The sequence below is a fragment of the Ochotona princeps genome, chromosome 2 (assembly GCF_030435755.1).
Source record: "Ochotona princeps isolate mOchPri1 chromosome 2, mOchPri1.hap1, whole genome shotgun sequence".
Lineage (NCBI taxonomy): Eukaryota > Metazoa > Chordata > Mammalia > Lagomorpha > Ochotonidae > Ochotona > Ochotona princeps.
In genome coordinates, this window is record NC_080833.1 from 72,084,246 (window position 1) to 72,108,481 (window position 24,236).

Sequence of the window (24,236 nt, forward strand, 5' to 3'; positions counted from 1 at the left end):
GCTTAAGCTAGGAGCTAAGAGCTTCATCTGGGTGTCCCATGTTGACAGCAGTGGCCCAGACACTTGGTCCATCTTCTGTTGCTTTTCCCAGGCCATTAGCAGATAGCTGGACCAGAAGTGGAGCAACCACGACACAAGCCAGTAACCATTTGGGATCCCAGTGCTGTAGGGAGTGACTTTACCTGCTATACCACAACACTGGCCCCCAGATGCAGTTTTTAAAAATTATTTTCCATCCACAGTTGGTTGTGCCCTCAGATGCAGAACTGAAGAACACAGAAAGCTGAGTATATTCATAAGAAAATCAGAGTTGCACAAACAGGAGCAACAGTTTGGGAAATCAACTAATTTCTCTTAAGGGGATATAACACTGGCTGCAAATATACAGCAGAACTGAAGCAGGACTGAAGAGAGCAGAGTAGGAGCCAAGGGCTTACCTAAGCCATCAAAGAATAGTCTTAGTTATGGTATCAGGGACATTGGGCATGGAGCTAGGTACATTATCCTGCCCTCTTTTAGACACAGGGACAAGAACCAGGCAAACATGTGCATCTCCACTCATCAACCAAAACTGAGGTGTGCAGAAATTTTACAATTTGTCATTTACTTGTATTATGGTTTGTATTATTGTTTGTTGCTAATCAAGTGAGAAGTCTGTGTTATCAAATAAAATACGCACAGAGTTAGGGCAACCTCTGATAGCATCAATCTGTGTGTCAAAGTGCTTATGCCTTTAACATAATTTTCCCCTTGGTTGTCTAAGGGGAGCCTGAGCTGAAGTTAGTGTGGTGTTAGGATGGAATTAATCCTGGTTTTTCACTCCTAAAGAGCCTGAGAGGTTTCCTCCAGGACCTGGGGTTGTTTCCAGTGTTCCTGTGCAACTCTTCTCAGCAACCCCTCCTGGGCTTGCAAGTTAAGGTCCAGGTTTCCCTCAGGTTGCTTCATGGTTTGAAGCAGGCTTTTGCCAATAAACATGAAGCCTGGAACAGATGCATGGCTGGAGCCAGGGCTAGCCCCTCTGGTTTTCCTGGATCAGGAAGGTTTCTGAGCTGGCCTCATGGATGTCAGGCCGAGTGATGGATCACTGCCAAGCTGAAAATCATCTTCAACAAGAAGCATTTTTCTCTCATTCCTCCTGATGTCTTACTAATAGATGGGAAACCTGCTTCTTAGGGGGCATCTTGTCTGTTTGGTATTTGTCCCAACAGGGTCTCACTAATCCAAAATTTGTTAACAGTGACATGAAAATTCATGCCTCTTCTGTGAGGTGGGGGCCAAATATCCTGGCTCTGGGCACACCATTTCAGTTTCACTACTATGAAATCACAGATTTTAACTACGGTCTGTCTCCTGATTCTCTAATAAACAAAGGACTTTTCTCAGGAGTGTTGTGTGACCAAGTTCCTTACAATGGAGCAAAACGCCAGGCACATGCAGTGCCAGTGCTGAAGATCCTGCTAGCCAAATTCTGAGAGCCAACTGAGGCAGGCCAGAGCCCCAGCCTCAGAGCAGGCTATAGTCCTGTTCCCACAGATGTGAGGTGTGATGTAAAGAGGCACCACTGCTAGAGAAGACTAATAGCTCTGCTCCATTCTGGTCAGCTTTATCCTCAGTTTACATATGGGGATCCTGAAGCTAGCAGTGGTCTCCAGCTAGCCTCCAGTGATACCACTTTTAAGTAAGAGGCTTTAAGACTTCTAGCTCAGGTCCTGCTCATTGTCAACCTATGTCTTTGCTGCCTGGGGAACACCTCTGGTAATCCATTAGACCAAAAACATGTACTGTTTACTATTTCATAAGAGGTCTTAGCTCAAAGTGATACTCAAGCCTTTTGTGGCTAAAGTCTGTTAATCAACTTTTTACAACTTTATGAAACAAGTGCTTTTCCTTTGAAGCCCTTATCACCATTTTTAAACCATACATATGCTTGTGAGTATCTATTTCATCTTTATCACCCCACTTAGACTGTGGGTTCCATCAGGGCAGGCATCATATTTGATTATCCCTTCAGTTTTCCATCAAGCCAAGCACTCAATCGGATATTAAATGAAGAAAAATATTGTTACCCTTTCTCATGGGTGGTGGACCAAGTTTATTTTATAAATAGGATCTTTGGGTCTGTTGACTGGATTGAAGCTTTCTGAGAGCCGCCTCTTTCTATGAAGATCTGTCTCCAGGAGCAGTACCACATTCGTGGTAAAGGGTATATTGGTCAGATCTGGTCAGTGAGAGAGATCATCTGGTCAGCTCCATAAACAATCGTGTTACTATCACCACAATGTACTGTCTGTGCTCATCATAACAATGTTACCACTGTAATCACATGTGCACAGGGCATCCCAGTGTTCAGAACACTTTGATCTTCAATATGCTTGGGAAACAGGCAGAAAGACATTTCACACGATACTGAAACTTGCAAAGAGCCCACGATAACAAAATGAGAAGCAGAATCAAGACTCAATTCCATGTGGGAATTTCATCTTGTAACAGTAATTTAAAACTTACTGTAACAACTGAAAACATACTCAATGTGCAAAGATACTGGAAATATGAATTCAAATCTGAACACCCATACACTGCCTAGTTCAAAATCAAGTGGTAATCTTAAAGGCAGAAATTATCTAAGTATTCTTCCACTTAGAAGATCAGAGGGTGAAGTGGGATTATAGGATGATAGGATGATATCTATTGATTCAGTTAATTATGATGACTTACATCTAAAAACATGAGGTGGGGAAGAAGCCAGAGTCAACAGGGTCACAGATGCTAGGTGACTGGTTCAGCTGCCAACTGAGACTCAAGCAGACTCCTCTACTGGTCTAACCACCCTCCAGGCATGTTTCAAGCACAGTGATGCAAAACACAAGAGTCAGTATTCCAACTGCTGGCCTCAGGCAAGCCTTCAGCCCCAGGAATGGAGGGCTCTAACTTCCAGGAAAAGAAAACAGCAGGAGAAAGCAAAACTTCAATCCCTAAGGATTTCAATGACAGCTCTTACTAAAAATACAAATAAGAGAACAGCAAAGAGAGGAGGGACTGATCACTGATGGCAAGCATACACTGCATGTATTTAGTACCTTATGCATGTTCTTTCATGTAGTCATCATAACAAACTACTAGGGGAGTGAATCACCCCCAATATTTAAAGATGATGAAAAAGGGAAGCTCAACTTGCTCAAGGCCATGCAGTTAATAAATAATAGGACTATAGTGTGAATTTATAGCTGTCCTGTTCCAGCCTTCAGAGCACACAAGAGCAGAAAACCATGGCTCCAGGTATGTCATAAGAGTTGGGCAGTCTGCCTGCTCAGAGGGTTTAAACACACGCATCTCCAGATGACTGGACTACATGGAGGTGCGCAAGCTGCAGCTGACAATGAGCAAAATATCTGTACGAATCTGACACTGGAGAGATCATGGGTCTGGAGTGTGGAGCAAGCAGAAGGTGCATGTGGGTAGGTACATGAAACAGCAGAAAGTAGAAGCACAAAGTGGAAGAGACCAGGGTCAACAAAGCATGAAAATGCACTAGATTCTGATGTGGACATTTTAAAAAACATTTTATCTGCTTTTATTGGAAAGGCAGATTTACAGAGACAAGGAGAGACACAGAGAAGGACCTTTCATCCACTAGTTCACTTCCCAGGTGGCCACAATGACTGGAGCTGCGCCAATCTGAAGCCAGGAACCAGGATCTTTTTCCAGGTCTCCCATGAGGGTGCAGGATCCCAAGACTTTTGGCTGTCCTCTTCAGCATTACCAGGTCATAAGCAGGGAGCTGGATGAGAAGTGAAGCAGCCAAAACATGAACCAGTGCTCACACGGGATCCCAGTGCTTGCAAGGTAAGGATTTAGTCATTGAGCCATTGTGCCAGGCCCAAGACATAATATTTAAAAATCAGATGCCTCCTGGCTTGTGATGACCAAAACAATGCAACTTAAGAACTCTTATAAAGGTTGTGCTTGCGGCACACGAAAGTGCCTGTCTGGGAGTGGCAGATCAGAGGCCAATGCTGGGATTCTGGGCATGTTGCCCCTGCAGTATAGCACTGAACTTGGCCAGGGGCTTATTTTAGGCCAGGGTCCTGTGAGAGGGTGAGGAGTCCACTGATGACTTATGGCAGGCCAAGTACCTGATGTGTCCTGGGCATGCCACATCCACTGTATGACAGTATGATAATTTGTGAAAAGCAGAGCAGGGACCTGATGGTGTGACCTAGGTGGTCACAACTGTGCTAGACCAGAGGCCTGAGTCTGGGGTTCTAGAAGGAACCCCCATTGATAGTCTTTGGCATTGCCGAGAAACATAGGTTTTCGTATCCCCACGATCCCAGAAGCAACAGGATCTCCAGATTCAGGGGCCAGAGACTAGAGTGTGTATCCTGGCTTTGGAACACACAATGTATGCTGTGTCGCCTCTAATGCTGACTTGTGTGCAGAGGAGAGGATCGTGCTCAGGAAGCACATATGAAGGGCAAGTCAGCCTGCTCTTACGAACAAACTGAGGTCCGCAGAAAACCAGAAAAAGGCCAGTGACTTCTCAAAGTAGCAATGGCAGCCACTGGCACCAGCTATACTTTCTAGGGCTCGTGAAATAGAACCACTAGATGAGATAGGGAGAGATTTATGAACCCAGGAAATGCAAGGCCTACATCCCTAATCAGAAGAAAGCAGCTACAGAAGTAGAGAAAATGAGATAAACCCCTTAACATAGGGGTCAGAAATCCTGGGAAGGAATGAAATGGAACAAACAGGTAGCAAGCTTAGATTCATGAATCGAGGTCAGACCTTCCCTATCCTATGTAACACAGTGTGCCTACTTTTCAATTAAATGTCCCCTTGCCTAGATTGTACTCCCCTGGACTTGGGAATAGAAAATAGTATTATGCAGCCCCTCCTCTTCCCTGGGTCATGAGAAGCCAGACAAAAGGGAGGGGCATCCTCACCCTCCCCATGGACATAAGCTGAAAGCAGAAACGTCTCTCACTCATGCACCTTTCCCTTTTGCCCACTGTATTTCTGTGATTTGCCAAAAAAAAGGAAAAAGGAGGAAGAAGAAGGCAGAGGAGGAAGAGGAGAAGCAGGGAAAGGCAATGGAGAAGGAGAAGAAGGAGGAGGAGGAGCAAAAGGGAGACTGGGAGAGGAAGAGGAGGAAAAAGAAAATACTACCAAAAAGTAACAATAAGAATTCCTCTTGTGCAGCCTAGAAGTTAAGATGTCAGTTGGGATGCCCACAATCCTGTATCAGAATGCCTGAGTTTTAATGCTGGCTGTATTCTCACTCCCAATTGTAATTTCCTGTTAATGTAGATTCTGGGAAGCAGCAGCTGCTTCATTAGGTAGTTAGGTTCTGACCAGCCATGGGGGAAACCTGGACTGAGTTTCCAGCTCCCAGCTTCAGTATGATCCAGCAAGGCTATGATAGGTATTTGGCAGAGTAAATGGGAGCTCTGTCTCTCAAATAAATAAATATAGTGATTGCTAAAAAAGAATTCCTCTAGAACTTTTGATAACCCACATTACTACCGAGCATGATTCACAAGAAAGGCACTGTGAGTAAATGGATTTTACCTAACCTTGATTCAGAATATATATAATCCATGTTTGTGTGTCTATGTGTGCATGTGACTGTTTTAAAAATAGGCCAGGGACAATAGCTGTTACATTTGCAGAATTTCCAGTCATTAGACTGACCTAAGGGGGCAGGTGAAGGCTCCGGGGAGTGTGTTTCGAATCATAATTGAGCCCTTGGCTGCGTTGAGGCCAGTGGACTATAGCTTATGTTTCTGTGCAATTACTTTCAAGAAAATGTTGTGTCTTAAATATGTATTACTCCATCTCCTCACCAAGAAGCTTCTCTCAGGGGTCAGTTTAGAAGCAATATTAACCTCAGTTTTCTTGCAAATCACTCAGAGTTCAGTTATTCAGCAAAGTGTTCATGAAGAAAAATGCAGACAGGAATATGACAACTGCATGTTGTGTTCTCATGTCATCACAAGTCCAAGTTGCACAATTTCAGGCACATTTTCTACAGACATGATTTCTCCAGATACAACCACATGGTTTGCTTCTGTATTGATGTCACCTAAATGTTTAAAAGCACTGTTGGGAAGGTGGGAGTAGCCAAAATAGCATGTATGAGGAAGTGTTCCACTTGTAGTACTATGGCTGCTCAGCTGTTACCACTGAAACTCAGATGCTGTTTTCTTGTAATCACAGATTAACCCATCACAAAACATTCACACATGCTGTCAGAATGAACCCAATCTAAATGCCAGTCCAAATGTTTTATTTCTCATGGGCACTGTAACTAACAAACATAGCTCAAACAGGTTACATGGGGGATAAAATGCCTTTTGGTCCATCTTATAAAAAGCCTGAATTTCCATGTATCTAATGTTGCAAATTGCAAAGATGGTGAAGCTAGTGATTTCCAAGGTCACATCTAGGCCTTTAGGCAGTGATCTGAAAATGACATGAAAATTATGATGTTTTACCATATTCAGTATTTGGACTCATCCTGGCATTCTCTGCACTAAGAAAAGCATCTGAGTTCCAAGTCCCATTTCATGCATATTGGGGCCAACTCCTGATGTTGGGGCCTGGGGACTCCTGGTAGAGATAATGTAGGTCTCTGCCTTCACTGGTGGCTGCTGGGAGGCAACCATTTGCTACCAGCTGAGAAGCAGCTCAGGCTGTGATCTGCCATCATTCAATCTACCCTAAGAAAAACTGCAAAAAGGTTCAAGCTCCAATGGGAAACCATGTTTTCCTACTTTTTTTTCTTTTTTTTTTTTTAAAGCAGAGTGACAGACAAAGCTTCTATCTGTTGAGTTACAATGGCTTATACAATGCCAGGCCAAAACAGGGGGCTGAGAACTTACTCCAGGTCTCCCTGCGCAGGGCACAGACACAACTACAACTACTTGAGGAATCATCTGCAAGCACCTCCAAGGGCAAGCCTTGGCAGAAGCAGGAGTCAAGAGCCACAGGTGGGATTTGAACCCAAGTACTCATATGTGGATTTGAACCCAGATACTTCTATGTTGGAAATAGTCATATTAACCAGTTTCTTAACCGGTAGGGCAAATACTTGCTTCTATCTTCCTGTCTTATCAATGCAATCATCTGTTAACTGGTTTAGACAAAGGAACCTGAAAAGGAAAGATAGAATACAAAACTCCTACTCCTCACAGTCCCTAAACACATTCACCAAACCACAGAGAATAAGATGCCAATATCACTTTTCTGAATGAACAGGGGTCTAAACAAATGGGAAATCATAATTATTGGGAGATTTTCCAAGTGGGTGGAATTCAGATGTCACTTGATAATAGGGGAAAATGCCGATATTTTCTTATTTATTTGATTTAAGAAACAGGGAGACAGAGTGATTTGGAAAGACAGAGTTCCCACCTATTAGCTGAATGTTCAAATGCCCACAAGAATTGCAGCTGGCCACACCAAACCCAGGAACCAAAATTTCTCATGTAAGCAGCATAGACCCAACTTCCTGAGTGAAGAAATTAGTGATCTTTCTGACCTGGACCCCTCAGTCTGCAACACTGTCTTTAGAGAAGGGAAAAGCCAGGTAGCTGATTTTAGATTAAGATGACATAGAGGAAGTTATAAAATACTCAAAGCTAAGGCATAAAGGATATGAGTCTTCAAAATAAAATGCTAGTTTTAAATTCTTCCATATGAAACTCTTGAACTAGAAAACATGGTAGCATCATAAATGGTGTAAAATATGATCTAAAGTTAAATTGAAGTTAGATTATTCTCATTTTGTGAAATGGTAGTTCTCTTATGACTCAAAGAAAACAAAAATTAAGAGAATTAAATAGGTGTGTTTCTTCCATTATTATTGTGTAAGTGAACCAAGATGAATTCAGTAATTTCAGCATTGGGAATAGCTTCAATCTGAAAATGTTCACATGTGTACCTCCACATTTTAAAAAATAATTACTCCATGGGGCCAGTATAGTATAGCAAGTCAATTCTTATCCTGAAGCTGGCATCCCATAAGGGTGCTGGTTCTAGCCATGGTTGTTGCACCTTTGATCCAGTTCCCTGCTAACGGCCTGGGAAAACCATGGAGGATAGCCTAAGGGACGGAAGATCTGTTTATCTCTGTGTAACTTTGACTTTCAAGTAAAATAAATGGATATTAAAAATTTTATAATTACTCCTCTATCTCACTGGACTCATCTTGCTGTTTACACAGCTCATTATAGAAAGACTACATTTGAACCCATACCTTTAACTTACCAGTCTTCACTCATGCAATTTTGGAGAACAAAAGTCAAGATTTGGAAAACAAAACTAAAGGTTTAGCTTTAGGAATGGGATGTAGAAAGTGGAGAAATTCATGCGATACAGCAGGTTAAATCATTCCTTGGGATACCCCCATCTCACATGGAATTCCTGACTTTCGGCTTCAACCTGGCCTAGCCTCACCTGTTCTAGTCATTTGGAGAATGAACCTGCAGATGGAAGATATATCTCAGTTTCTTTGTCACTTTGCTTTCAAATAAAGAAATCCTCTTTCCTCTTTTTAACAAAGGATTGCCATGAGAAACCCAAACGTATAGTTATAATAGAAAACTTCCCTACCTTGCAACCACTTGCTCTCCATTTGTTCAATCTTTTGATTCACATTTGCCACAGAAGCATCAACTGGCAGACATTGGTAAAAGTGTTCTATGATGACAGAAATTATGTAGGTCTGTGGACCTTATGCTGTCTCACTGGCTTTCAGTAAAACTCTTTTACTAGAAAAATTACTTATTGAATGTACTATAAATGGTTGAGTAAGCAAAGCTGTGGAAACAGATTTAACAAATTCAACTTCATTTCATAATGGATTATCATTAGCAAGGCATGGGTTCATATGATTGGTTAATTAAATAGAACAAATATAATGTCCTTGGTTGAATAAAATCCAGTATTTTTTTCATCAATCTCCCATCCCATCTGTTGAATTACTTATCTTCATCCTCCCATTGTCCCTAAGCTCTTTATGTCTTTCCAGCTCTAAACTTTCCAAGCCAACATAACCAATGTGGCATAGATTAGAATCTCAATATTACTGCAGACAACAGGTTTTTCTGGCTCCTAAAACAGTGCTGTATTCTCCATAAGGCTGTTTCCTCCAGCAAACACATGCACAGCATTTAGCTCATGATTATAGACACACTTTTAATTCAGGCTGCAACTGATTAATATAGTGTGAGATTCAATGCCTTGTAAAGTAAAGATTTAAAGATATTTTAGTAAAGAACACATTTCAACAGCAAATAGAGATTAGTTTTTCATGACTTGCTACAGACACAAATAATGGTTTATATAACTGTAAACTACATGGTATCAGGTTTGCCTGATACATCTTAATGAGACAACTGATGGGCCTATAAGAAAAATTATTGCCTAGCAAAGAATACATTGATAACTTACAAAACAAATAAAAGTCCCTTGCCAGAAGCCAAATGGCAATTGCAAGAAATGAGTCTCATTTGATAGACACTTCAGTCCCCTTCACTTCAGCTACAGCTGCACTGTTCCCACCAAAGTGTGCTAAGCAGGACTCTTGGAAGGGGTGGACGATCCTTATGGAGCATGAGGGTAACAGGAAAGAAGTTCCCTAGGAGACCAAATTCTCCTGATTCCAAAATAAAAAAAATACAGTTGTGGATGTTGTTCTCTGGGCAAAGTTGGCATCATTACAGGGTCTAAAATATCAAGAGCTCTGAGGGCACAGTGGGCTTTTTACAACCCTCAATCTCTCTAACATGGACGAAATTAATTTCCACAGTCACCTCTATCCTATCTCATCATGCTCTGTGATTCTGTAAGTCTACTTCTCTGCCTTCTCCTGGTTAACTCCCCCTTAATAATCACTCTTTCTGGGAAGCTCTGATGAGGCTCAGGCCCATTCCTAGAGCGTGAAAAAGCCACCAGAGAGGGCTCCGGCTCCGTCAAGGGGCCAGTGCCCCCCTTCTGCAAGTGTCTGATGCTGGTCTGCTTCCTAGCTGGACTAGGAGCTTCTCTAGGGCAGTGGAGATGTTGAATTTACCTCCATCTCATCAGCACTAAACATTAGGTTTGGCATATAATAAACACTTGTCACAGTCCATAAGGAAGTGACAGAACTTTACTGTCTCTCTACTTTCAAAGGCAGAATTATTTTTTACATACTCATAATTAATTACTCCCACATGCAAATTAAAAAACCATAATATTTCCTAAAATCAGAACAAAGGAATAAAGGCAAAATTGTTTTTCACGAAATCAGAGATTAATTTACTTACATGTATTCAAATCAAGTCATATACTGATATACACATCACTGGAATGACAATTTACCCATAAGCCTGTCCAGCTGCAAAAACAACTAAAATACTCTATTTCCTTCCATTTTCAATCTAAACTGAGTCAGGTTCTTGCCCATGTTGATTTGTTGGGCCAAATTCAACCAACCCTGCAACACTATGCATTTTTACTTTCATACTGCTGTGCCGACTTCACCTGTCATGCTTGCTTGGACAATGTAAACACTTAGAAACAAGAATCTAGTCTGGTGATTTATTCCTTCCCACGTGATGTGACTGCTCCTCCAGCCCTCAGCTTCAGGAAGACGATGAGGATTATTAAATTATTTGACAATGATAAAGTGAATAAGGATGGCATTACCCACATACATTTTTAAATGGGGTTCATTGTGTGCTGTTACACGTGCTAGTCCATTCAGATGAAAGGTGCCTGCTTATGAAATGAGCCTGTGCACTCTGACAGATTTAATATCTAATGTCAGTTAAGGAAAGTAATGGATGTTAACTTCAAAGGTTCTGATGGAACATCAGGGGATGCAGGTACAGTAAATAACAATTTACAGACTGCTTGAAGTAGAACATGCATGGAGCCTTCTTCTATTTAGGTTTTAGTTATTTTATCTTTAGCCATTATTCCCTTAAAAAGGGGCCATGAACATAACCACATACCCGAAACTCCCATCATAAAGTGAGGTGTGGGACTAGCACTGTGGTGTATCAGCTAAGTTGCTGCCTGTGACAGCAGCATCCTGTATGGGCGATGGCTTGAATTCTGTTCCTCTCTTCAGATCTATCTCCCTGCTCATGACCTGGGAATGCAGCAGAAGATGGCTCAAAATCTTGGGCCCCTCCCATCCATGTGCAAGAGCAGAATGAAGCTCCTGGCTCTTGGCTTCAACCCAAAGGTGTGGCCATTTTGAGGATGAACCAGTTGATGGGAAATCTCTCACTTTCTTTTTCTCTCTAACTCTGCCTTTCAAGTAAAATCTTTTTTTTTTTTAAGTGAGGCTTTCTGAATTGATTAGAGATTTTTAATAACAAAGGTCCACGAAATAAACAATGATCAGCTTTCATTTTTTTAAAGATCCATCTCCAAATTTATATGGAAGTTATAAGATGTCACAAATAATTTACTTAAGACAAAGGCAATGGAAAGTAAATATGTTTGTTCCAAAGTCTTAAGTAGATTTCTCTGTGGTTGTGATTTACAGTAATAAATACGTACCTACCATTATACAATAAAACTAATTTGGAAGAAATCTCAGCTTAATATGAATTCAAATAATGCAAAAGCAATTTTCTGGCATATCTGAATTACAAGGGATCTAGCCCTGTCTTCCTTGTCTTATAATGATTCTTTAATGTTTCTAAGAACCTCTGCAGAAAGCTCATTTTCAGCTATTAGGATCTAATGGAAGTCACTCCCTACTCCTCATTGTGTTCTTTTGTTTTCAAGGCCTTCAAGCTCAACTGCATGGGAACAGATTACATTACTGGATGCATCCTGGTCTCTGAGAGACATCAATTTCCAAATGCGATTGTCAAGGCCATGTGAAAGAGCTGAAAAGAAACATTCTAAAATGGAGCATTTGTTCTAACTAGGATGAGCTAATAATTTACCCAGAGCTGTTAATCTGCTGTCATATATGTGAAAAGCCTCTAGCCTTCCATCTCAGGAAGAGGCAGAGCAATTTCTAATTACGGTTTAGGGCAGTCTTCTCACCTGCAGTAAACAACAGTTGAGGAAATGTGTACATTTTAAAAACCAATCATTCACTCTGTTGGTAAATAACACACAATTAAGCACAAACCATGCCTAGGCAATTTAGGAGGTTCATGTAAATGACTGATTACTACTTTCTACCTAAAAAGGAAAATAAGTGACTCTCATTTAGGAGAGAGGAAAGTAGAAAAGATTCACTTAGTGTCCAAGTTAGACTGTAGGTTGTTAATGTGTAAAACTGGATTGAGCAAGTCGTTCCACATCTGTTTAATGTTCTGTTAGGATTAATCATAATTGGCAACAAACTCGTCAAACAAAAATGACCTTTCTGCTTTCATGAAAACCTCATTTCTGCAACTGATTAACCACATGTGCCTTAGGACAAGGTACTTTATTCTGTTACCTGAATCTCAGGTTTCTTACAATCTTTTGGGATTTATGGTCTAAACCTAGTCATTGGGCCCAGCATGGTGGTGCAGGAGGTTAAGTCACTGCTTGGAATGCCCATGTCCCTTACGGAAGCACTTGTCTGACTCCCACCTGCTCTCTCCTCCAGCTTCCTGCTGATGTGTCCAGTTACTGTGGCCTTAATCCTTGCTCCTGGCTTTAGCCACGTCCACACTTAGTGTTTGCAGTCATTTAGACAATGAACCAAACAGGATGAAAAATCTCTCTTTGTCGCCCTGTCTCTGTCACCTTTCAAAGTAAAAAAATTAAGTGTATATATATATATATATATATATATATATATATATATATATATACATACATATATATATTTTAAAAAAAAACCACACATTTGTTCATTCTGTTATCTTGATCTTCATCTGGGCCCTGGAACATAATTATGTTCTTCCTTAGAGAATAAATTCAGTTGCCAAACATGTAGCTCCTAAAGATTAAGTGCCCTAATATAAAGGAAATGTCTCCCTAAAACACACTGTCCACTCCTTCCATTTGCACCACTGTTCCTCTCACTTGAGGTCTAATTCTTCCTCTGGGATTTGTAACCTTCCCTGTGCTAAGCATTGCCTTCTTCCTAAAGATGTCTCAAAAATGCAAATACTCAAGTAAAGAATAATTAAAGATATTATCACTTTGTGATAAAGTGTTTGTCTGATTTTTCTCCTGAACAGAATTATCTCACATACTAATACTTAGTGTCTGGAAAAAGATATAATACCTTTTAAAGATGCACTAAAAGGCACCGGATATATTTCACAATTTTATTTAAATCAGATTTTCTAGTTAATCATTTATTAGGTAGTAAAAACCTTGTAGAAAGAAACTAAAGAAAATAGGTATAAGGGGTGGCCTCTGAAGAGGGAATTTGGGTAGCTGGGTGCAAGGATGGTGGTTTGATACAATGGGTTGAGCTGCTGCTTGTAATGCCTGCATCACATCGGGACATTTACATTTCATACTGGAGTGCTGGGGCAAGTCCTGTTTCTGATCTAGCTTCCTTCCAACACATCCTAGGAGGCAGTGGATCATGACCCAGATACTTGGGCTCCTAACCACCAATGTTGGAGACCTGAATGGAATTTCTGACTACTGGCTTTGGCCTGACCCAGCCCTGGTTGTTGTGGCAAGTTAGGAAGTGAACCAGTGGAAGAGTCTCTCTCTGCATCACTTTGTCTTTCAAGTAAATGAAAGTAAATATTTTAAAAAATAAAAGAATGGTCATAGGAGGTAAGGCTACATAGTTTATTATACATTTTGTATTTGGTCCTGCAGACATGTATTGTGTCTACAAAAAACTTCAATTAAAAAAATACTGAATCTCATACCTTGTCACTATTAATAAGCCAGCTTTCAGATAGTTTTTACAGAACTCTGACATTTAGAAGTTGACTTTTCTTCCTAAAATGTTGAGTGGGATTAATTTAAAACATGATGCTTTTTCTCAGGGTGATTTCTCTTCAGACGATTAACCATATTAAGAGTACTTAAAGAGCCCAGCGTGATGGATCAGTGGCTAAATCCTTACCTTGCAAGTGCCAGGACCCCAGAGGGGTAGTGGTTTGTGTCCCACTGCTTCACTTATAGCCTAGGAAAGCAGTCAAGGACAGCCCAAAGCCTTGGGACCCTGCACCCACATGGAAGACCCAGAAGAAGCTCCTGACTCCTGGTTTTGGATCTGCTCACCTCCAGCCATTGTGGCCATATGGGAAATGAACCAGTGGCTAGATCTTTCTCTCTGTGTGTATCTCCTTGTCTCTGTAAATCTGCCTTTCAAATAAGTAAAAGGGAAGGAGCACGAGGCATCATGTACTGCAGGAAACATGTCTGTATAGAACAGCAGTAGCATGGTGAGCTTCAGTGAGAGAACCTGGCTTGAGATCAGTGCCGGGACATGTTTTTGAGTGGGGACAGGAGAGGTGGAGGCTCAGAGAAGCAGCTGAAGGTAGTTGATGAAAGCTGAGCCCAAGTTTATTTAAGCTTAATGGATTGTCTCAAGGATTTTCATCATGCAGCCAGTGTTGTATCTGTGATGTTACCATCCCACATGTCAGTGGTTCAAGTTCCGGCTGTTCCACTTCCAGTACAGCTCCCTGATAGTGCACGTGTGAAAGCAGCAGAGGACAATGCAAGCCCTTTGGCCCCTGTACCCATGTGGGAGCTTCTGGCTCTTGACTTTGCTCTGGTCCAGCCCGGGCTGTTGCATACATTTGGGGAGTGAGCCATGAGATGAAAGATTTATCTCCCTCTCTATCTTTCCCTCTTTGCAACTATTGACTTCCAAATAAATAAAACAAACATTAAAAACATAGTTTTCATCAGAAGAGATATAAGATCAGATATGAGTTTTCAAAAGGTCAGTTTGGCTTCAGCATGAGAACAGAATGAAGAATAATGAGTCTGGAGTTGGAGAGGATGGTGACAATCACTTTAAGCCAATGCCTTGTCTGTGATGATTTTTCAGAAACAGGAGGGCAAGCTATACATATGTGTGTGTGTGCTTAAAAATACCTATAGCAATACTAATAGTAAAGCTATTAGTGTATCTTTATTAGCTATCAAGCATTCATTCATTCATTCAACCAGCACTAACACCTGCTAAGGCAGGGGCTGGTGCTGTGAAAGAAGACATTACCCTGTTCTCCAAGAGCATCCTGTCCTACTAGATGGTCCATATTCACTTACCTGGCTTGTGACTCAGATCATGCGCAATGGCATGGATGTTGTTGAGAAAGAGACCATATACCAGCAAGGAGATCCAAACCAGGGTGCAGCGTCATAGAAAAGCTTAGCAGGGAGCTTAAGACATGAGATGACTCCCCTTTACCCCTTCTAGGGCAAACATTTCTAACACGTGGCAAGTAAACATTAGTGTTTGTGTGAGCAAAGTGGTTAAGAAAACAGGAATTTGGGGGTGACTGACTGCTGGCGGAATTGTATAAGTGAGCCTTGGAAGTCTTGCCCAAATCCAGCAACCTTAGGGGGGTCTCAGCCCTCTACCTAAAGCAGCTTGGGGGAATCTCCCTGCCCTGCACCAGGGAAGCTAACAGGTCCAATAACACTATGCTTATAAAGTCCTGGGGGAAATTCCATGAATTCCAGATCCAGAGAGTCCTGCACACAGCAATATACAGAACAGGGAAGTGGTGGGCTCAATCTGTAAAAACTTCTAAAAGTAGACTGAATCTTAGTTCTTTACTGACGTCCACCTGGGTTGTCAGCTGTATTCTTTCCATTACACTGGCTAGTAGGCTTACTGCTACTCTGTCTCATGTCTGAAATTCTTTCCCTGTGAGGGATTGGTCATCTCTTATAATACACATTAGTGTATGCTGACACTTATTCAAAGAGTAAATCTTTTTTAACCCAAGTTAACCATCGTAGTCAACACTGATTAAACATCCTGTTCTATTAATTTCAGATCGATTCACAGATTTATTGCAAATGCAGTGGGTATTGTAATATCCACCTCACAGGTGAGAAAAGTGAGGCAAGAGATAGTTCCTCGTGGTCATACAATCAGTAGGCCCAGTCAAACGTACTTATCTACTACCCTAACCAACCTTGGGCGCTGGGCCAACCAGGACATTATTGGAATGAAACCAATACAAAAGGTGCACCTGAAAATCTGGCAGAGAACAAAGACAACTGCTCACTTTAGTCTCCGGAAAGCTAACGCTGTGAAGGCTTTATTATCGGAATAAAATGAAACTGAGTAGTGTAGTGAGTCTCTCCTGCAAGCCCTGGCCTACTCTTATTGAATGAATTCCATCTTCAAACAGTTCTTGAACCTTATTTTACTCTTCAGTACAAACTACAGCTCTGCCATATGGCCTAGAACACACCCAAAAGTATTCCAATGGGGCTTCTCATTCCATAGCATTTTAAAATGGAAAAAATGGTGGCAATGGAAATAAGAGATTGAGACCTATTACCCTTTGGGATTTTGGTTAAAGTGAGAGGAAAAGAATGCAGGTAATCTCAATGAGAAACAAATGGAATAAGCTTATTCTCAGGCTATGTGGGTTTCACTAGACAAACAGCAGAGTTCCAGTAGGACCAGTATATATTCATCATAAGCTCTGGGAGGCATTGAGAATTTAGAGTAGAATAAAAACAGAATAGGAAGGGGCGGGGGGAGTCCCAAACCTCCAGACGCGAAAGAAAACACCTGTTTGGTGTGTTGCCACTGAGTGTCAGCAGCAATGGCAGTCTTGGGCCCAGACACTGAACCGCCTGTGAGAAGATTCCCAAGCCAGATGGCATTTTCAAATCTACTCTCTCTCTCTCTCTCCCCCACTAACCTACATTGCGTTTCATACAACCACAGCCATTTTCACAAGCTGCAACATTTAAAAGTGGTCACTCTCCCCTTGAGAACATAGAAAACCTCTTTCCATACCCAAGACTTAAAAAAAATCAATAAAATTATGGATCTGGGAAACAACCATTTCTGAATCGACGCACACACCCGACATCCCACAGAGAGTACAGCTTCACAGACCTAGAGAGCTCTCACGCACACATTCGGCACGGTTCCCAGCAACATACTCTGAGCAAATTCATTCACACCAGTGCCTGTTTTAGTGTTTCACTCCCCACCTCTGCAAAGTAACTCCAGGTGCCCCCAAGTCGACGTGGCTGACACCCCAGTAAATCATCCGATGCCAGCAGTATTGCGGGGTAGGGGGTGGGGGTCTTCAGTGTCACCGACTGGCACGCCCCTCCCTCAGGGACGTCCAGATTCACCCCTTTCCCCGCTTCCCAGGCACACTGAGAGTGGCACCTTGCTCATGTGGAGTATTTACAAATAAAAATGCTGGAGAGATGGCTTCCCCAGCCCATCCACCTGCCGAGTTGGCACCGCACCTTACTCAGCGTGATCACCTCCAAGACGCTGACTTATCTACCTGACTCACTTTCTCACACACACCCTCGCCTCGCCATGGGAAGTTGGGAACTCGCCCGGGCCCGGTTCCGCAAGGGCCCGCCGCGCGCCCCCGACCGCGCCCCTCGCGTCGCCGGCCGGCAGTTACCTCCTTCCTCCGGCTCGGCGCCCCGGGGCGGGTGATGAGGGCAGTCTCCTCACACACCACGGCCACGTCCTCCACGAACACGCAGTCCGGGAGGCTCTCGTCGGCAGGCAGCTCCACCACCTGCAGCCCCAGCTTGCTACCCAGCACACCCACGTAGAGCTGGTGCTGGCGCTCGGCGCGGGCGAAATCCACCTCCTCGCCCTTGGCGCGCCTCAGCGCGTGCTGGCAGAGGGACTCGGGCAGTGCCCTCACCACGGCGTGGGTGGCACGACCGAAGGCAGAGGGGTGGCCGAGCCCTGCCATGGCTCCGGAAAGCAACGGGACGCGGCTTAGATGGGGACGAGGGGTCGCGGCAGTCGGCTCGGTAGCGGGCAGCGCGCGCCGAGCCTTGAGAGCGCCCGGCGGCTCCCCTTGGCAGCGGATGAATGTGGTGCAGAAGGAGCCCAGCTCGCGCCCGGAGCCCTGCCCGCGCCACTGAGCATGCCCAGAGCTCCGGGCGCCGGCCCGCGCGCAACCCGCGCGCCCACTCCGGCGCTCCCAGGTTTTGCGACGGAGCAGGCGGGAGTTCGAGTCGCGAGCACCGCGTGAGGCGGGCAGCCGGGAAAAGCCAACGAGAAAGCGGTGCGGACCAGAGGTACGCACAGGTCGAGGTATCTCGTGCCGAAGTACCGCTGACCTACACCTGACTGTGTGTTTGCGCTGCAGGTGCACGCTTCTCACCGTCGCCTGTCAGGACCTGGAGAGCACGCTGAGGAAGGCAGAGAAAAAGGAAGGGGTTCTTGGCCAAGAAGCGAGACATGGAGACGGTTCTTTCAAACACAAGTACTTGGATCTCTTTTTCCCCTCTCCTGTAGCTGAGCATTCACTCCTTGTTTGTAGATTGGGGAAACCATCAGGTCTTAATTCCCAGCCTTGCCGGCTCCCCTAGCCTGAAGCTTCTTAGCCCTGATTTTACTAAAATTAACTCGATAAATTGAAGGAAAGGGAGGATGTCACGGCAAAGGAGGGAGGCTACGACACCATGGCACTACTGTATAATAGGGGTTCAGGGTCAGGAGAGGGAAAAAGTAGTCCAAGTATTTATTCATGAAGCGGTTATCCCATACTTCACCTTGTGACCACCAAAAAGCCCCTGAAGAACTTCTTTGTCCAGGAATCTTGGACAGGTAGGGCATCTTCAGAAGTGAACGACATACTGGTGACCAGTCAAGAGGGGCCACTAACTAGACCAACCAGAAACCTGAACATGAAAATGCATCTCTCAACCCCAATTTCAATTTAAGGAATCTTTATCCTAGCCCCTCACTGAGTGGAGAAGGTGAAGTCATACCTGCTCTGCTCCTTACTCTGAGCTCTGCGATAACTGTTTTCTCCTACTACCTTGGTGTCAGTAATTGGTTTGCTGTGCGTTCAGCAGGAAGATCCAGTTTGGGAGGTTTGTATCAACTCCTCCAGACAGTTCTGAGGGTGCTCCATAACACTCTCCCGTGTCCAGCATCTGTTGCCAATTTTTAGGCTCCTGGTGTGAGAATACTTTTTCTATCAAATTCACATTACCTGGACCTCCCCCAATATGATCTTATACTCTATATGAGATTCCATATCATTAAAAGAATATATTTCTTCCAATCCCTGAAGGAGAGAGATAACCCAGGAAACAAAGAGAAATAAACACATGGGACAAAGTGTATTTAACAAAGCAATCAGCTCTTAGTAACCACGTGATTCTGCTGTGTTTGTCTCCAAAATATAGAGACAGAGAGGTAAGCCCCAGCCACTCCTAGTGTGCTCACCTTGGACAAGTGTTCAGGTCTTAGACCAGTGCGCTCCTTGCCCTTCGGAAACAAGGTTTCCATCCTTCCAGCCCACCCCTTCAACAAGATTCAGACTCCTGTGCACAGCCGTTGTGTTGCCAGCATGCTTTCTTTCATAGTGATAATACTATTCCTCTCCCCACCTACCAATTAATGTCAGATTAAGTAATCTGTAAATTGTATTCTTTTTGAGATTGTTTTTAAAACCTGGCTGAAATTCCAAAATAATCCCAGGTAATAACGTTCTTTTCTTGTGTAACATACTTCTAATTTAAAGCCTGAGTAGGTCAGTGAACATTAGATTAAAATAAAGCTTTAAAAACCTTTGTATCTCACTTCCCACCGGATGCTCTTGAACCTCAGCTAAAACAGCCCTGGCAGACATTAGTCTTTCTGTGAATCTTTTAAAACTTTACTTATTTACAAAGTCTCTTCCATTTTTGATGCACTATAATAGTTTAAAAATTTATTTTGAACTTAAATCCCGTTGGTCCCAGTTCTGCCTTCTAGCATTATCTAAATATTCTAAAATCCTTTCAGAAAACAGTGTTCACATATCTGAAGACTGTTCTGATCTCTAAACCGTTGACATCACCCTCTCTACCCCCAGTGCTTACTATATTAAATCCTGGAGTCTGAACAACCAAAGAGTAACTAGTGATTTGGTTTCTAAGTCCCTTCAACATTCTAATCACCTACTTTTTGATACACACCAGTTTGCCTGGTTCTATTTTAAGTTCTGCTTGCCAGATAGGAAACAATACTTTCTGTGTGGTCTGACCTAAAGACCACAGCAGCATCTGTATTGCAAATACTAGGCTTCTGTACCATGCCAAGACTATTTCTTCTTTGACCATCTAGTGCCAAGGCTTTGACTGCAGCCTTATTGACAGAATTCAATTCCAAACTTTTAGGAAACATGCATTTCTTATGTATGGGTTGGCCTGAACATCCTACAGTAATTGTCCGAACAGTGCCCAGGGAAGTTGGGATCTGTTGTCTCGCTTCTCCTTGGCAATAACTTGAAGGTACAAAAATGCAGGCTCTTAAGTGATGGGCAGCTATACCCTGATCCTGGAGAATAAGATCAAAAGGAAAATAAACTGTTGAGAATTGTGTTGGGGCTCAGAGGATGCTGCTCTGTAGTTACGGCACTTTCTGGTGTGTTGACCTTCTAATGTAAACGAAAAGCTTGCTCTGGAGTTCTCCTTATCCACAGTAAGACCTGGACCAAAAGAATATGACTGTTTTCCACCCACACTCTTGAATCTCATTATCTGTCTTTAAAGCAAACTATGGACTGTTAACTACCCATGGATGGATGGGCTTTCTTTCTAAGACAGGGTCTGTTCCTAGGTCTTAGTCAAACACCAAAGAGTCTTTTTATAAGTGAATTTCTACCTCTGAGACCATTGATATCCCCTAGTAATGATTTGGAAACTCTCAAAATTGTCTACCATTTCCATTTTTCCATCCCCATAAAAAAGGAGGCATATGTGTTTCTGGATAATGCTTAATGGGTTGGAAATCCCAGCACTGTGGTTCTTCCCTTTTGTATGTCAATAAATTTGCATGCCTTTGCCTATTTCATCTTAATCGTATTATTCCAGAAAACCATAAAATAACACAGGGAAAGGAATTTCTTTTCCCCATACACCTACTAGGCTTCACTTCTATAGCAAAACTTTCAGGGAACCTGGGCTGTTCTTTGGCACCAGTTTGAAGACAGCATTCGATAGTGTCCTCATATAGTGGATTCTCACCAATATTATAGGTAAAAATTGGCCCATATGTTTATTTTGCCCCAATTAATACGTGGTATTTCATTCTCTTGTTACCCAACATTAAAGTCAGATTCACTTCCAGTTGGCTACTATCTAGTAATCTTGGTTCATGCTTGTGCCTTGTTAGAGACAGAATGCTTTACAGTCTCAGTGTCCTGAGCCTAACTGTGGACAACCAATTAAAATCTGTAAGAAAAATGAGTGTTTGGCAAAGTGACTAAGCCCCTACTTGAGATATTTGCAACCCATAATAAGACACTTGTGTCTAAATCTCAATTCTGCTTTCGCTTCCAGCTTTCTGCTAATGCATGCCTTGAAAAGCAAATGGTGATGACTCAAGTATTGGTTCCCTGTCATCCACCTGGGAAACCTGGATTGGCCCTATTTGCTGTGAGCATTTAGAAAGTCAATCAGATGATGAAAGGTATATCTCTGTCACTCTGCCTTTCAAATAAATATAACTCATAAAACAAAAAATAAAACATCACCCTATCAATTTGGTGTTGATGTCTTCATGCTGAAGTTGGATAGGTAATTTTGTAGTTTTCCTCTTAGATGTTATGTGCCTCATTCTAATATGTCTAGCTTTGATTCTCCCATTGTTTGCCTTATTTATGACTTGTGCCATTAGAAATATGATAAACATGCTCTCTGTCTCTTTTCAGAGGAAGAATGCAGATGGCAAATCCAGTAAATTGTAATTTAGATTCTTTTGTGCTTCATAACAAAAGACTGTTTCTTAGGAAAATAAACCTTTATTAGAGTTTTCTTCACAAATATATACTGAAAATTCCCATGACAAAGACCATGTCATGCACTTTAGAATAACATAAAGAACATGAAAACATAATCCTTGACTCTAAAGAGAACACAAATCTTCCTAGAAAAACAAGACACCTAAAACCAGACCCAAGGTAAGTGTGTCTGGGAGGGATAGATAACAGTGCTGCAAAGGCTGAGAGAACGAGATAGCTCTGTGACAATGGTGAAAGACAAAGGCAGCTGGAGGATGACTAGAATCAATGTAGGCATTGAAAAAATTTATGGTGAAAGTAACTGAATGAGAGGATGATAATTCTTAGGAAAACTATGTGTGAAAGCCAGAGCCACATTCAAGAGACAATAGGTAGATCAGCTCAATTCACTAAATACTAAGGTAATTCTAGTTGCTTTAGCAAAATAACAAGAAGCAAACAAATGAGAAAACCAAAATTATGATGGCACAGAGCTAATAGACACTTATCTCTGTTTTAACACAGATGTTGCTGATTGATCTTCAACTCTTCTCCAATCAGCAGTTAGGAATCCAGCTTTCTTCCTCTTTGGCTCCAGTTCAATATCTACCATCTAAATTCAGCCTGCTCACTTGGCTCCACCAGAAAAAAAGGGAAAGGACACTTGTCATCAGGCCTAAAAAGATTCATGGGCCTGCCTGGCAAGGAGGCAGGTAACCTCTGCTCACATCATTCTGGTTGGAGTTCAGTCACCAGCTGTAGTAACTGTGAGCAAAGGCTGGGAACTATGGTCTACCGTGGGTTCAGAAATAAGAAAAAGCAGATTTATTTATTTTAAAGGCAGAGAGACAGAAAGGTTTTCTTCCAATGGCTCACTAGCTTAACCCTTGGTGCCACAACCCCAACTCTAAATCTTCAGAATGGCAGCATCTCAGGACTGAAACAGCATTCCAGCTTTGTCCTGTCCTTCCTTCCTCCCTTTCTTCCATTTAAGATTTGTCTGTTTGTTTGAAAGGTATAGTTATAAAGACAGGGAGAGATGGAATAAGTAAGAGAATCTTTCATCCACTGGTGCACCCTCCAGTGGAGCTTCTTCTGTGTCTTCCGTGTGGGAACAGGGGCTTGAGTACTTGGGCCATCTTTCACTGCTTTCCCAAGCACATTAGAGGGGAGCTGGACCAGAAGTGGAACAGCTGGAACACAAACCAAACCAGTGTCCATGTGGGATGACAGCACTAAACACACTAGCCTAACTTACTATGCCACAGCACCTTTCCATTACCATTTCTTAACTCCATTCTAGCAAATGAAGGTTTTTTCTGGGAGTAAATATTTAGGAATAGAAGGTGGGATTCAAAACTTCCTTTTGTCTCCATCAAGCACTAGAAATATCAGATCCATAAGTACCATAAATCTTCAGTTTGGCACTGAATTTTGAGTGTTTAAGCATAAGCCATCACAACAAGGTTCCTTAGTGCAGATTTCCTTCATTCCAAAGAGTGAGTGATGTCTTGTCAAATGGCAATGAGTTACAGGCTAGAATATGATTTCAGAGGAATCAGAGTTCTAGTACTTAAAGCCAAGACATGTAGCCTCAAAACTTTCACCTGGGATTTGATTCATTAAGCAAGTATTTACCTAGCACCTACAATGTGTTTGGTGCAGAAATACATAAAAATAGTGGACATAACATACATTTTATATTTGGACAAATTTTAGTTTAATTCCTTGTCCTGGAGCATCCTAATTGTGTAATGTTAGAATACCCAAGTGATACCAATCATCATACTAAAAGATACAATCCCAAATGTTAGAAATCCCCCAAACCGTGTTCTTCAAAGATTAAATCCAAAATGTTGAAATTCTGACAGCTAAAATTCTGAACACTGTTATTACCATTTGAGGGAAAAATATAGAAGTTCTGTAAGAGGGTTAAGAAGCCAAATTATGGGGAAAGGAGTTGGTGCATTTCCAGTTGCATACAGAATAGTTACCAAATTTTTTGATCATGTACTATTCCCACCTCTTCACACACAGTACCATGCTTGCCTTCAAAAAAACATCCTTTGCCAGAAAACACAAAGAATTCAACAAGGTCAGTGACCTCCTGAACCATGCACTTGCTGATAAAGAGGTCTCTGCAGTGCTGCAAAACGTGTTAAATGCTGAACTATTCCTAGCTAGGGATCTTATTGTCGGAAAAGACAAACTTTTTATTTGCCATCAAATCTAATTGAAGAAACTAGGATTGCTTCATTTTGGTTAATGGGTGACACTTTCAAAGCTCTCAAGTATATATTTTTTAAATTTTATGTTTCCTTTTAAAGCTTTCTGCATTTATGCAGGAACCCA

General features: G+C 42.2%; 1 protein-coding gene and 1 long non-coding RNA gene across 3 annotated transcripts in view; one reads left to right on the plus strand and one right to left on the minus strand.

Moving 5' to 3' along the window:
- The window catches only part of LOC131478560 (uncharacterized), a 217,982-nt gene extending 195,420 nt beyond the window's left edge, over nucleotides 1-22,562 (plus strand). The window contains exon 3 of the long non-coding RNA XR_009244548.1: nucleotides 22,410-22,562. This is a non-coding gene — a long non-coding RNA (uncharacterized LOC131478560). The remainder of the gene's footprint in view (nucleotides 1-22,409) is intronic.
- DDAH1 (dimethylarginine dimethylaminohydrolase 1) overlaps nucleotides 1-24,236 on the minus strand; it is a 281,329-nt gene that overhangs the window by 147,176 nt on the left and 109,917 nt on the right. Inside the window, exon 1 of one of the 2 annotated variants that reach the window (XM_058658763.1) lies at nucleotides 17,553-17,988. The exons of the other annotated variant lie outside the window; for it this stretch is intronic. Within the exon in view, the coding sequence (XP_058514746.1) occupies nucleotides 17,553-17,855 (303 nt within the window). The 5' untranslated portion in view covers nucleotides 17,856-17,988. Of the gene's footprint in view, nucleotides 1-17,552; nucleotides 17,989-24,236 lie in introns of those variants that run through there. 2 annotated transcript variants of the gene reach the window in all.